The sequence below is a fragment of the Canis aureus genome, chromosome 1, assembly GCF_053574225.1.
Source record: "Canis aureus isolate CA01 chromosome 1, VMU_Caureus_v.1.0, whole genome shotgun sequence".
In the NCBI taxonomy this organism is placed as follows: Eukaryota; Metazoa; Chordata; class Mammalia; order Carnivora; family Canidae; genus Canis; species Canis aureus.
Window position 1 is genome coordinate 42,386,963 of NC_135611.1, and position 12,850 is coordinate 42,399,812.

Below are 12,850 nucleotides of genomic sequence, written 5' to 3' on the forward strand. Positions count from 1 at the left end.
CTCTTTTTTTTTTTTAAAGATTTTATTTATTTATTTGAGAGAGAGAGTGCACGAGTCAAGGGGAGGGGCAGAAGGAGAGGAAGAAGCAGACTCCCAGCTAAGCCAGGAGCCCAACACAAGGCTTTATTCCAGGTCTCTGGGATCATGACCTGAGCCAAAAGCAGATGCTCAACCATTGAGCCACCCAGATGCCCCGGAAAAAAATTTTTTAAAGACTTATTTATTTATTTGAGGGGGGGTGGGGAATGGGGTTTGGTAAGGGCAGAGAGAGAGGGAAAAGCAGACTCCCCGCTGAGCGCAGAGCCCCACATGACCCTGAGATCATGACCTGAGCCAAAATCAGAAGTTGGACATTTAACTGACTGAGTGACCCAGGCACTCACCCAAAATACTTTTTTTTAATGGTCTGAAGGATACTCAATGAACTTATCAAATAATTACCTCTGGACTGGAAGAAGAGGGTCAAGATTAGAGATCATAGGGGATCCCTGGGTGGTGCAGCGGTTTAGCACCTGCCTTTGGCCCAGGGCGTGATCCTGGAGACCAGGGATCAAGTCCCACTTCGGGCTCCCTGCATGGAGCCTGCTTCTCCCTCTGCCTGTGTCTCTGCGTCTCTCTCTCCTTCTCTCTCTCTCTGTGTCTATCATGAATAAATAAATAAAATCTTAAAAAAAAAGATTAGAGATCATGGGGAAAAGAAATTATAGCTCCATTTGTGATATTCCAATTCTTAAAAGAAAAGTGACTCTAATTTTAATATTAAAATTAATTTCTTAATTAAGTCAAAGACAACTGAAAGTATGCTTAAAGAGTCTAGTTTACTAGGTTCTCAATTTTCACATCCCAATCTCCAGCCTTAAGAAACCGAATATTATGTTTGTGCATTCCTTCCTGGCTGCAGAGGCAACAGGAAACCCCAAACTTGAACCTCAGTGTGCACAAAGAAGGCAGAGGCAGGAAGCAGAATCACTGAGATCCCAGCAATACTTGGAATGTGTTTGTTATGCAAGTACATCGTTTTGACTACATTTGGGACAGGAAGTTCACCATGAAAATAAGTGGAATATAAAAATGGTATAGCCTAAATAGTAAGTGTCTTTAAGGATTAAAACAAGAATTCAGTGATTTCTAATATTTTCATTAACTGTAAAAAGATCTCCAACTAACAAAGGACAAGCTGGAGAGAGAATGTGACCTACATAGCTTGTGTGTTGCCGCTAGATCCCTGCTTTCTCTTCCAAGGTGACTGGCCCTTACCTCGGCCCAAAGAAAACTCAATAAAAATTCTGCTGCTTAAAAAAAAAAAAAATGTTGCTGCTTCATTACTTCTAGTGACATTGTTCTGTGAGAAGAAAGCCATGATGTCCAGTTTACACATTCCTGATAGCAACAAAGCCTCCACAGAGGTCTGCTTTGTTAAAAAAAAAAAAAAAAAAAAGATGGCAGGGAAATGTTAGCAATATATATAATCCCCACAGGTTTCACTTTAGAAAGAAATCAAATCATGTTTCACCTTCCTGTAAGCATCTCTGCAGGGAAACAAAGCCAGATCCACAATTAAGTTTTTAGAATTAATTTTTCTCTCTTTTCTGTCCAGGAAAGATTGGATTAATGGCTGATTTCAAATCCTAAACCTCCATGCTGAGCAACTTTTGTGGCTTGTCAAGAAGAGGCTAAGGATGTCCTCGGCACGCTGTGTAGCACAGACTAAAGTGAGTAGACTCCCATTTGGGAAGCCCTTTCTTCTGAAACATAGAGCCCTTGATCTCCTTTATAACTGGAGCTCCTCCTGGGAGTGTTTCTCCCCAGGACCTGTATCACACCCTCAGTGCAGGCCTGACCTGAGCACAGCAGGAGGTTGCTGGGCAAGGCAGAAGAAGGAGGGATCAGAGCCAAGCAAAAAAGTCCCCTAGTGGGCAGTGTATTCACCTAACTAGCAATCCTGTCCCTCCTTTCATATTTGCAATTTAAAATTAGTCTCCCTAACCCATTTTCCCTCTAATTTTCCACAGAACCTGACCAATCTGACCACACTGCTGTCTTTCAGTTATTCTCCATAGCAACCAAGGCTTCTCCTTCACAGCACTTAACACAATGGCAAATAATAAATTATATGTGTAATTAAGTATTTAATGACTCCCTCCCTCAGAAGATTGCAAAGTTCAAGGAGTCGTCCCTAGCGCTACTTGGGACCTCACAATGAAAATGCTCAACAATTATTTGTAGGATAAGTGAATGAATGGATGGGTAGATGACCACTCCTTTTTACCAGTACCCCAGTCCTCCCATTTGATTCATCCTACAACCTCATCTCATTCTCCTCTGCTGTACTAAATTCCATCAGCCCGTGCAGTTGATTGACCTCTTTGGAGCCCCCTGCCCCAGCAGTGGGCTGGTTTAGGAAGCCCGCAGATTCTAACACTGTGCCCCATTTCACCCTGTCCCTCTCCAGTGGCATTAACAAACCAAAGTTGCAGGTGTTCTGAAACATCCTCCCCAGTAACCGAATAGCTTCTATACCATGGCAGGATTATAAACTAAAAGCAAGTCCCCCACCCTGCTAGCCTTTCCCATAATCTTTGCAGATTACTGAAGGTCTTGCTCTCAGAGAGTAACTTCTGACTTCCATCCAAAGTTTCAGATTTATTTCTCATCCAATGTCAAAAAAAAAAAGACAGTAAATGGCAATAAAGAAATATTAAAAAAAAGAAATATTAAAAGAGGGAAAGCATGAGAGGATGTGAAAGAGTATCACGCATATGCCACTGGTGCTGTGCACTTATGCAAGGTATGCCACCGTTTGATTTGGCTCTTCCAAGCAGATCAGCAGGAGTCACACAATCCACTAAGACCACAAGGTGGAGCAGACAAGTTGCTCAGTAACAGCATACCTGTTCACTACAGGAAATCTTGACAAATTTCAAAACCCATGAAACAGTTCAGTGGCCTAATGTGAACCATTGTTCACTTTTATAGCACTTTTATAAAAGCACTTTTATAGCAGAGTCAAAGCAATGGGGTCCAAATAGACATCCCTCTGAGGTTCTGGCTTTTCAAGGATAATTCTGAAGTAGAGCCTAGGATGCATGAATGCACATTCTTCAGCCAATTCTCTAAATACCACTTGACAACATTAATTTGGTTAATATCAGAAACATATTTCTGAACCTCTTGTCTGAGTATGAAGGCTGCATTCCTCATCATTTGGATCTGGCTTCCTGCTGACAACAGGGAAGTATATCCTGTCACTTGAGGGTAGAGAGCTCATCTGTCTAAATTCAACTTATGGCATATATTCTAAACTGATGTAATGATTGTAAGGCATTTCAACATTAGGCTTGAAAATGTCCTTGCCAAAGCTTCATCCAAAAATAAATGTAGGCTGATCTAATCACCTCCTGGCTGTTCTCCCTTTCGTCCATCTCCCTTTGCACTGATCTAATCTTTTCAACACCACAGAGGAGATACAATGACATGCAGACTTGATTAGGTCCCTCCTCTGGTGGACAAGTGCTGTCCACTTTAGACAAGGTGAAGAATACAAAGGCTCCTTGGGTCAGCCAAATCACGTTACCAGCGTCTAATATCTAGCCAAACCTTCAGTCACTTGGGAGATTAGATTTGTCTAAGCTTGCCATGTTATACTTAAAGTATAACTGTTTCTTGTCCATGGTGCCTTCTGCCCTCCTTCCCAGGCTCCTTTTCTACTTGACCAGAGTTGGAATTAGCTTTCCTGCAGAGTTTTCATGGGACACCCAGAAAGAAATTTTTATTCCAATTGCCACTTCAGCCTTCATCCTCATCTCATTTTATCTATTTTGGTTAATAATTCTCTGTGCAATTAAAAAGTCACCCCCATTACTACCAATCAAAAAACGTTACCAATATATTTTGGTACATTTCTTTATAGTACTGTTCCTATACATATATATATTGTGTGCTTTTAAAAAAATTATTATTGAAGTGTAGTTGACACATAATGTTAGAATAGTTTCAAATATACAGCACAATTATTTGACAATTCTATAATTACTCAAATGTTCACCATAGTAAGTGTGGTTACCATCTATCACATGCAATGTTGTTACAAAATTATTGACTATATTCACTGTGCTGTACTTTTCATCTTCATTTATTTTATAACTGGAGATTTGTACTTCTTAATCTCTTTTACCTATTTCATCTATCCCTCCACCCACCGCCCCTCTGGCAACAATCAGTTTGTTCTCTGTATTTAAGAGTCTGTTTTTTTTTTTTTTTTTTTTTTTTTTAATGATAGTCACACACACAGAGAGAGAGAGAGAGAGAGAGAGAGGCAGAGACACAGGCAGAGGGAGAAGCAGGCTCCATGCACTGGGAGCCCGACGTGGGATTCGATCCCGGGTCTCCAGGATCGCGCCCTGGGCCAAAGGCAGGCGCCAAACCGCTGTGCCACCCAGGGATCCCAAGAGTCTGGTTTTTGATTGTTTGCTTGTTTGTTTTGTTTTTTAGATTCCACATATAAGTGAAATCATATGGTATTTGTCTATCTCTGTCTGACTTCTGTCACTGAGCATCACACCCTCTAAGTCCATGCATGTGGTTGCAAATGACAAAAATCTCATTCTTTTTTGTGGCTGAATAATATTCCTTTACACAGTCCACATCTTTATCCATTCATCTGTTGCTTCCTTATCTTGGCTGTTGTAAATAATGCTGTAATAAACAGAGGTGGTGTGTATATCTTTTCAAATTAGTGTTTTCATTTTCTTTGCAAATATTGAACCATCCTTGCTTCCCAGAAATAAATCCCACTTGATCATAGTGAATGATTTTTTAAATGTGTTGTTGGATTTGGTTTGCTAATATATTTTTTATAAAAGATTTTATTTATCCATTTGAGAGAGAGAGGGAGCATGGGCAGGGGTAGAGGCAGAGGGAGAGGGAGGAACAGACTCCTCACTGAGCAGGGAGCCTGATGGGGCTTGATCCCAGGACCCTGGGATTGTGACCTGAGCTGAAGGCAGATGCTCAACTGACTAAGCCACCCAGGTACCCCTGGTTGCTAATTTTTGTTGAGGATTTTTACATTTATGTCCATCAGAGATATTGACCTGTAGTTCTCTCTCTCTCTCTCTCTCTCTCTCTCTCTCTCTCTCTCTCCCCCTCTGTCTCTCTCTCTGTCTCTAGTCTATTTATTTGGTTTTGGTATCAGGATAATGCTGGCCTGAAGAATGAATTTGGAAGTTTTCCTTGTTCTTCTATTTTTTGGAATAGTTTAAGAACAGGTATTAGCTCTTCTTTAAATGTTAAATAGAATTCACCTGTGAAGCCATCATCTGGTTCTGGACTTTTGTTTGCTGGGAGTTTTTTGATTAATGATTCAATTTCACTGCTAGTAATTGGTCTGTTCAAAATTTTCATTTCTTCCTGATTAAATTTTGGGAGGTTATATGTTTTTAAGAATTTATCCATTTTTTCTAGGTTGTCCAATTTATCGGCACTTCATTTTCCTAATATTCTCTTACAATCCTTTGTATTTCTGTGGTGTTGGTTGTTATTTCTCCTTTCATTTCTGATTTTGTTTATTGAGTCTCTCTCTCTCTCTCTCTCTCTCTCTCTCTCTCTCTTTGATGACTCTGGCTAAAGTTTTATCAATTGTTAGTCTTTTCAAAGAACCAGTACCCAGTTTCATTGATCTATTCTTCTTCTTTTTTTAAAATTTCTATTTCGTTTATTTGTGCTTTAACCTTATCATTTCCTTCCTTCTACTGGTTTTGTTTGTTCTTTTTCTAGCTCCTTTAGGTATAAGGTTAGATTGTTCATTTGTGATTTTTTTGCTTCTTGAGGATAGCCTGTATTGCTATCAACTTCCCACCTGGAACAGCTTTTACTGCATCCCAAAGGTTTTGGACTGTTGTGTTTTCCTTTTCATTTGTCTTGATGTATTTTTTTAATTTACTTTTTTGATATCTTGGGTGACCCATTCATTGTTTAGAAGCATGTTCTTTAACCTCCATGTATTTATATTCTTTCCAGATTTTTTTCTTGTGGTTGATTTCAATTTTCATAGCATTGTGGTCAGAAAAGATAACTTTTCTATGACATAACTTCAGTCTTTCTGAATTTGTTGAGACTTGTTCTGTGGCCTAATATATGATCTATTCCGGAGAATGTTCCATGTGCACTTGAAAAGAATATGTTTCCTGCTATTTTAGGATGGAATGTTCTGAATGTATCTGGTAGATCCATCTGGTCCAATGTGTCATTCAAATCCATTGCTTCCTTGTTGATTTTCTGTTTCGATGATCTATCCGTTGATGGAAGTGGGGTGTTAGAGTCCCCTACTATTATTGTATTACTATAGATTACTTCTGTTATATTTATTAACTGCTTTGTATATTTGGGTGCTCCTATGTTGGGTACATAAATATTTACAATTGATATATCTTCTTGTTGGATTATTCTCCTTATGATTATATAATGTCCTTCTTTATCTCTTGTTATAGTCTTTTTTGTTTGTTTGTTTGTTTATTTATTTGACAGGGAGAGAGAGTATACCCAAGTGGGGGGAGGGGCAGAGAGAGAGGGAGAAGCAGGCTGGGAGCCTGCTGTGGGACTTGATCCCAGGATCCTGAGATCATGACCTGAGCTGAATGCAGATGCTTAACTGACTGAGTCACCAGGTACCCACAGCCTTTGTTTTAAAGTCTATTTTGTCTGATATAATTATTGCTACCCAGCTTTCTTTTTGCTTCCATTTGCATGATAAGTGGTCTTCCATCCGTTTGCTTTCAATCTACATGTGTCTTTAGGTCTGAGATGAGTCTCTTGTAGACAAGATACAGTCGGGTCCTATTTTTTTAATCCCTTTCATCACCCTATGTCTTTTGATTGGAGTGTTCAGTCCATTTACATTCAAAGTAATTATTGATAAGTATGTGCATATTGCCATTTTGTTACTTGTTTTATGGTTGTTTTGTTGTTCTTCTCTGTTCCTTTTCTTCTCTTGATCTCTTCTCCCAGCCAGGTTTGCCGGCATTCTTTAGTGACATAGTTGGATTTCTTTCTCTTTACTTTTACATATCTATTACTGGTCTTTGGTCTGTGGTTACTATTAAGTTTTTATTTGATATCTTATGCATATAGCAGTCAAGTTATGCTCACTTAAGTTTGAACCCATTCTTCACTCCTCTCACCCACTCAACCCTCTCACCTCTTTACCCACATTTTAGGTGTATAGTATGTCATAGTTTACATCTTTTTATTTTGTGAATTCCTTGACTGATTTTTATAGATATGCTTATTTTTACTACTTTTGTGTTTCCTGTTTTTCTTACTCGTACTTATGTTTTTTCCTTTCCACTAAAGGAGTCCCCTTTAACATTTTTAGATCATGAGCTCTGTTAGCTTTTGTTTATCTGGGAAACTCTTCATTTCTCCTATTCTGAATGATCCAGCCTTTACTGGATAGAATATTCTTGGATGCAGGTTTTTGTCATTTAATACTTTGAATATATCATGTCACTCCCTTCTGGCTTGCAAGTGCCTGCTGAAAAATCAGCTCATAGCCTTATGGGATTTCTCTTATATGTAACTGTTTTCTCTTACTGCTTTTAAAAGTCTCCCCTATTGCTACACTTTGCTGTTTTAATTGCTATGTGTCTTGATGGAACCTCCTTTGGTTGATTTTTTTGGGAGATTCTCTGTGCCTCCTAGATCTGGATTTTTGTTTCCTCCCCTACATTTTGGAAGTTTTCAGCTATTCTTTAAATATTTTTTTTGGCCCTGTTTGTCTCTCTTCTCCTTGTGAGATCCCTATAATGTAAATGTTATTACACTTGATGGTGTTACTGAGTTCCCTAAGTTGGTTTTCATTTTTTTATTATTATTTTTTCTCTCTCTTCTTCAGCTTGATTGCTTTCCATTAAGCAATTACTCCAGGTCACTGATTCATTCTTCTACTTCCTCTAGTCTACTACTTATTTCATCCAGTGTTTTTAAATTTTAGTTATTGAGTTCTTCATCTCTGGTTCTTTTCTATGTTTTTTATATCTTCGTTAAGGGTCTCTCTGAGGTCCTCCACTCTTCTCTAAGTTCAGTGAGTATCTTTATGACTATTACTTTCATTTCTCTATCAGACATCACTTATCTCTGTTTTGTTTAGATCTCTTGCTATGGTTTTTGTCCTGTTCTTTCATTTGGGACATATTCCTATGTCTCCTCATTTTGTCTAACTCTCTGTGTGTGTTTCTATGTGTTAGGAAAGTCAGCTATGTCTTCTGCTAGTGAAAATAGTGGCCTTATGAAGAAGATGTCCTGTGGTGCCCTGCAGCTCAATGTCACCAGCACCTGGAGCTTCAGGGGTATCTCCTATGTGTGCTGTATGCACCCTGCTGTTGTGGCTGAGCTCTGTTTACCATTAGTCTGGTCATCTGCAATGGCTCCCTTTGCCTGTTGTGGGTAGTATTTGGTTCCTATGGTGTTAGTGGGCCAATCTGAGGCCACCTCAGGATTAAGTTAAGTCAGACTAGGTGTTTAACAGAGATACAGTAGCACTCACCTTCAGGAGAGTGTGGTGGTGGGGTGCACAGAGCTAGCAACATCTGTAGTAGTGGGAGAGGAGCTGCATCTGGGTTGGTTCTGCAGGATGTGTGGTGGCTGGATGTGTGGTGTTAGTAATGCTCTCTACAGTGGTGTGGCTCCACAGGACAACATGTGAGCAGGGCACATAGCAAGTTAGGTAGCAAATGTTGGCTCAGGGCTTGTTTCCACAGGTGTTTGTGTGGTTATTGGGAGGAAGGGGGCTAGGAAATGATGTGTGCCACCAGCTCCTATATTCCTGGAGAAGTCTCCCAATGGTCCTTGCCCCACTAGCCCGTGCTCTGAGATTAGTAAAGAAATCTCTGTTCCATATACCCCAGATATTCTTAAATTCCTGCTTCCATGCTCTATCTCTGTGGGGTTTCCTCTTGTGCTCCTGGTTCTCCCACAAACCTACTATTTTTAAAGTTCTAGGTTTTAAACCCCACTGATTGTTTTTTATTTTTATTAAAGATTTTATTTATATATTCATGAGAGACACAGAGACATGCAGAAATGTAGGCAGAGGGAGAAGCAGGCTTCCTACAGGGAGCCTGATGCAGAACTTGATCCCAGGGTCCCAGGATCACGCCATGAGCCAAAGGAAGATGCTCAATCACTGAGCCACTCAGGTGCCCCTAAGTCCCACTGATTGTAGAAATTGTAGAATTTGATCCCTGTGGTTTTGAAAGCCAGATATTATGGGGATTAATCTTCCCTGTGCAGGCTTCCTCTTGTGAGAGTCTGTTTTCCTGCCCTTTCGGCACCTGTGGTGACTCTCACTACTGGGGTCAATTCTGTAGGTCTGTTTCCTCCCAACTTTGTCTCAGCTCTCCCTACCCTCTTCCATGTGGCCTCCTCTCTACATTTAACTGTGTTTGGTTAGTCTTTGGGTCATTTTCTGGGTCATTTACACTGATGGAGCTGTTATCTAGTTGTATCAATGGGATGAGGTGAATGTAGGGCCCTCCTACTCTGCCATCCTCCTCAGAAGGGTTTTTAAATGAACAAGAGTGACATCCAAGTGGCAAGAAATTGGAAAATAATGTAAAAGCAATAGATAAGCTTTTTCACAAAACTTGATTTTGTGTAGATATGCCTTCTTCTGAACCTTTTCCCATAGCTGCTCAGATTTATTTCCTGGATGCCGCACCCATCACACTAAGCCCTACAGGCACTCGTGAGCCCCAGGAACCGAATCCACGTATACAAAGAAAGAAAAGTAGCAGGACCAGAAAAGTCCCTCAAATTAGGGATAAGAACTAATGAGTGGTCAAAAATCAACCAGAGCACTGATGATGTTAGAGAAATACAACTTGCAAGACTTAATTTATACACTGTAAATTAGGGAAGAAACTTTATTTTGTGGGAAGAAATTGGAGAGCAGAGGAGAGGGTCTTAGAGAAGGGATTGCTCATTGACACAGCATTGGAAGCTTGAAGAAGGGGGAGGGAGAGAGAGAACGGCTACTGGAAGCAGTCCATACTGGGGGAGCCTTGGTCACACACTTGTGCACTGTGGTATGGGATAATGCCGGAACAAAGGGAAGATTAGGTATGGCCTAGAGAGATAGGAATGGATTAGGAGCTTTTGTGTGTCACAGGTTGGCAGTGATTTTCTTGTCATTTTTTTTGTCCATGGGGTAATAAGACAACTAAGTATCATAGTAGTAAGACTGCCCAAGATGCTGTCCTCAGGTCAGATAACTGGGCACATTATGTACTAAATTATGAATAAATTTATATCTCTTCTATGCCATTGAGGTTTGGAACCATCCTTTATTCTGAAAAGATTATGAGCCACCCTGTGAGTCAATTTCAGTCATTATCATAATAATATCAGCAGACTCAAATAATATGTAGTTGGTTTTCTAAAATTAATATGAAATTGCTTCATGGCTTAGCTGAGAGATGCTTAATAACTATATTATCCTCATGTGAGGCTAAATGGGTGAATTTTTAATCTTGCCATTTTGAATAGGGTAAAATTAGTTTTTTTAGAAGTGGAGATTAGAAAAAGTTGAAGAATTTAAAAAAACTATTGCCAACTACAAAGAAACTTAATTAAGAGAGTAAATCCCCTGGAATGTCTGCTGTCACATGTGTTGAGCCTTCTATGCTGCCTAGTGGCTTCATCGTATTCATATTCCCTATAAAGACACTTCATAGTAGGGTTTGTGATTTTTATCTATTCTTGGCCTTGCTCTTTTTTTTCATTCTTTTTTTTTTAAAAGATTTTATTTATTTATTTGACACTTTCTTATTTTTGTTTAATGATATATTTTGGAGATATTATTATGTTCAAACATACAGATCTAGTTCACATTTTGTGTTGCATGGTATTCCATAGTATGGAGATGCCTTGTTTTAGTAATTTCCCTGTCAATGGGAATTTATATGGTTTTAGCCCTTCTCACTTCCTTCTTTCGCTGTTATAACTAATGGTATGATGACTATCCTTATACATATTTTATGCACATGTATGAATATTTTTCATGGGGAGATAATTGGAGAGTAGAGCTGTTTAGTACAATGGTGTTTACATTTAATAGATAAAATACATAGATTTTATTTTATTTTACTTTAAACTCCTGTTTCTTCTATTTATTTGTTTAATTAATTTTTGAGAGAGAGAGCACAAGGGAGTGTGCATGAGCAGGAGAAGGTGCAGAGGGAGAAGGAGGGAGAGAATCCCAAGCAGGCTCCCCGTTCAGTGTGGAGACTGACATAGGTATTGATCTCATGACCCCAGAGATCACAACCTGAACCAAAATCAAGAGTCTGATGCTTAACCAACTGAGACAACCAGACACCTCAATACATTGATTTTAATACAGCCAAACCAGTAGAACATCCAAGGGTTTAGCCATTTTATATTCCTAGGAGGTACATGTGAAGATAACCTTTTCTTTATACTGCTAACACTTATTATAAACCTTTTATTTTTTCCAAACTGATGTACCAAAATGGCATGTCTTTGTTTTATTTTTTTTATTTTTAATTTTTTTTAATAATAAATTTATTTTTTATTGGTGTTCAATTTGCCAACGCGTGTCTTTGTTTTAAATCTTATTCACCTGATTATTAAGGAGATTAGATGATCTATTTATATATTTTTCAGCCATTTATATTTGTCTTAATGAGAATTCTCTATTTATATGTATATTTATTTTTTTGGCTTGTGACTTTCTTATTAATTTGTAGGTGTTCAGAGTATTCTAGGTTTTAGTTCTGTACTCAATGGAGAGTCACTTGAGATTCTTGCTCTCCCTCTCCCCTACCTCCTCACTTTTTCTCTAAAATAATAAATAAATCTTTAAAAAATATTCTATGTTTTAATCCTTCATCTGGTACATATAAAACAATTTCTTTCAGTCTGTTTAGTGATTTGTATAAATTTTTGAACATGATTGGGATGAAACTGTATGTTCAATTTTATATTTTGTCTTTTTCCACTAAAATTATATTGCATTTTCCCCTATCACTAAAGAGTCTCCAACAAAATGATTTTTAATGACAATAAAATTTTATTGTGTGAATATAACATTTTATTTTTCTTCTTTTTTCCTTCATGTTAACATGCTTCTGTTGTTAAGCTCTTAATTGTGTCTGCAGTTTTGCTATTGAATATTTTTGGAAAATTTTGCCAATGATTACTTTTCTGAATATCTTTTTATTTAATCTTTGGGTGTATTTCCATTTCTTTAGATAAGATTATAAGAGGGAAACTTATTAGAGCAAATAATATTAATTTAAATTTCATTGATACATACTATGAAATTTTTTTATGGAAATTTTGTACCAGCTTATCTTTCTATTAGTAGTATGTCAGCATGTCTTTCTCACAGAACTCTCTCTCTCTTTTTTTAGAACTATCTCTTAATATAGCTGATTATTAAGTATGTTTAAGATGTCAGTTTTAAAGATCAGGAATAATACTTCACTGATAGAATAATTTGTACTTAATTGATGACCAAGGAAGAAGGATACTTCTCAATTATTAGCCATTTATAGTTCTTCGGATAACTGTTAGTCCTTTTATATAATTTTTCTCTAGGGTATTTGTTTTCTTACTGGTTTGAGTAGGTTCTTTGCATATTATAGTTTTTGTGTTTTTTATCTTTTAAATTCATGAGAGACACACAGAGAGAGGCAGAGACACAGGCAGAGGGAGAAGTAGGCTCACAGGGAGCCTGATGTGGACTCGATCCCAGGACTCTGGGATCATGACCTGAGCCGAAGGCAGATGCTCAACCACTGAGCCACCCAGGCGCCCCTGCATATTACAG

At 38.3% G+C, this 12,850-nt stretch overlaps 1 protein-coding gene across 1 annotated transcript in view; it reads left to right on the forward strand.

Moving 5' to 3' along the window:
- CCDC170 (coiled-coil domain containing 170) overlaps positions 1-12,850 on the forward strand; it is a 99,015-nt gene that overhangs the window by 20,377 nt on the left and 65,788 nt on the right. The window contains exon 2 of the mRNA XM_077896895.1: positions 1,598-1,712. Within this exon, the coding sequence (XP_077753021.1) occupies positions 1,680-1,712 (33 nt within the window). The 5' untranslated portion in view covers positions 1,598-1,679. The remainder of the gene's footprint in view (positions 1-1,597; positions 1,713-12,850) is intronic.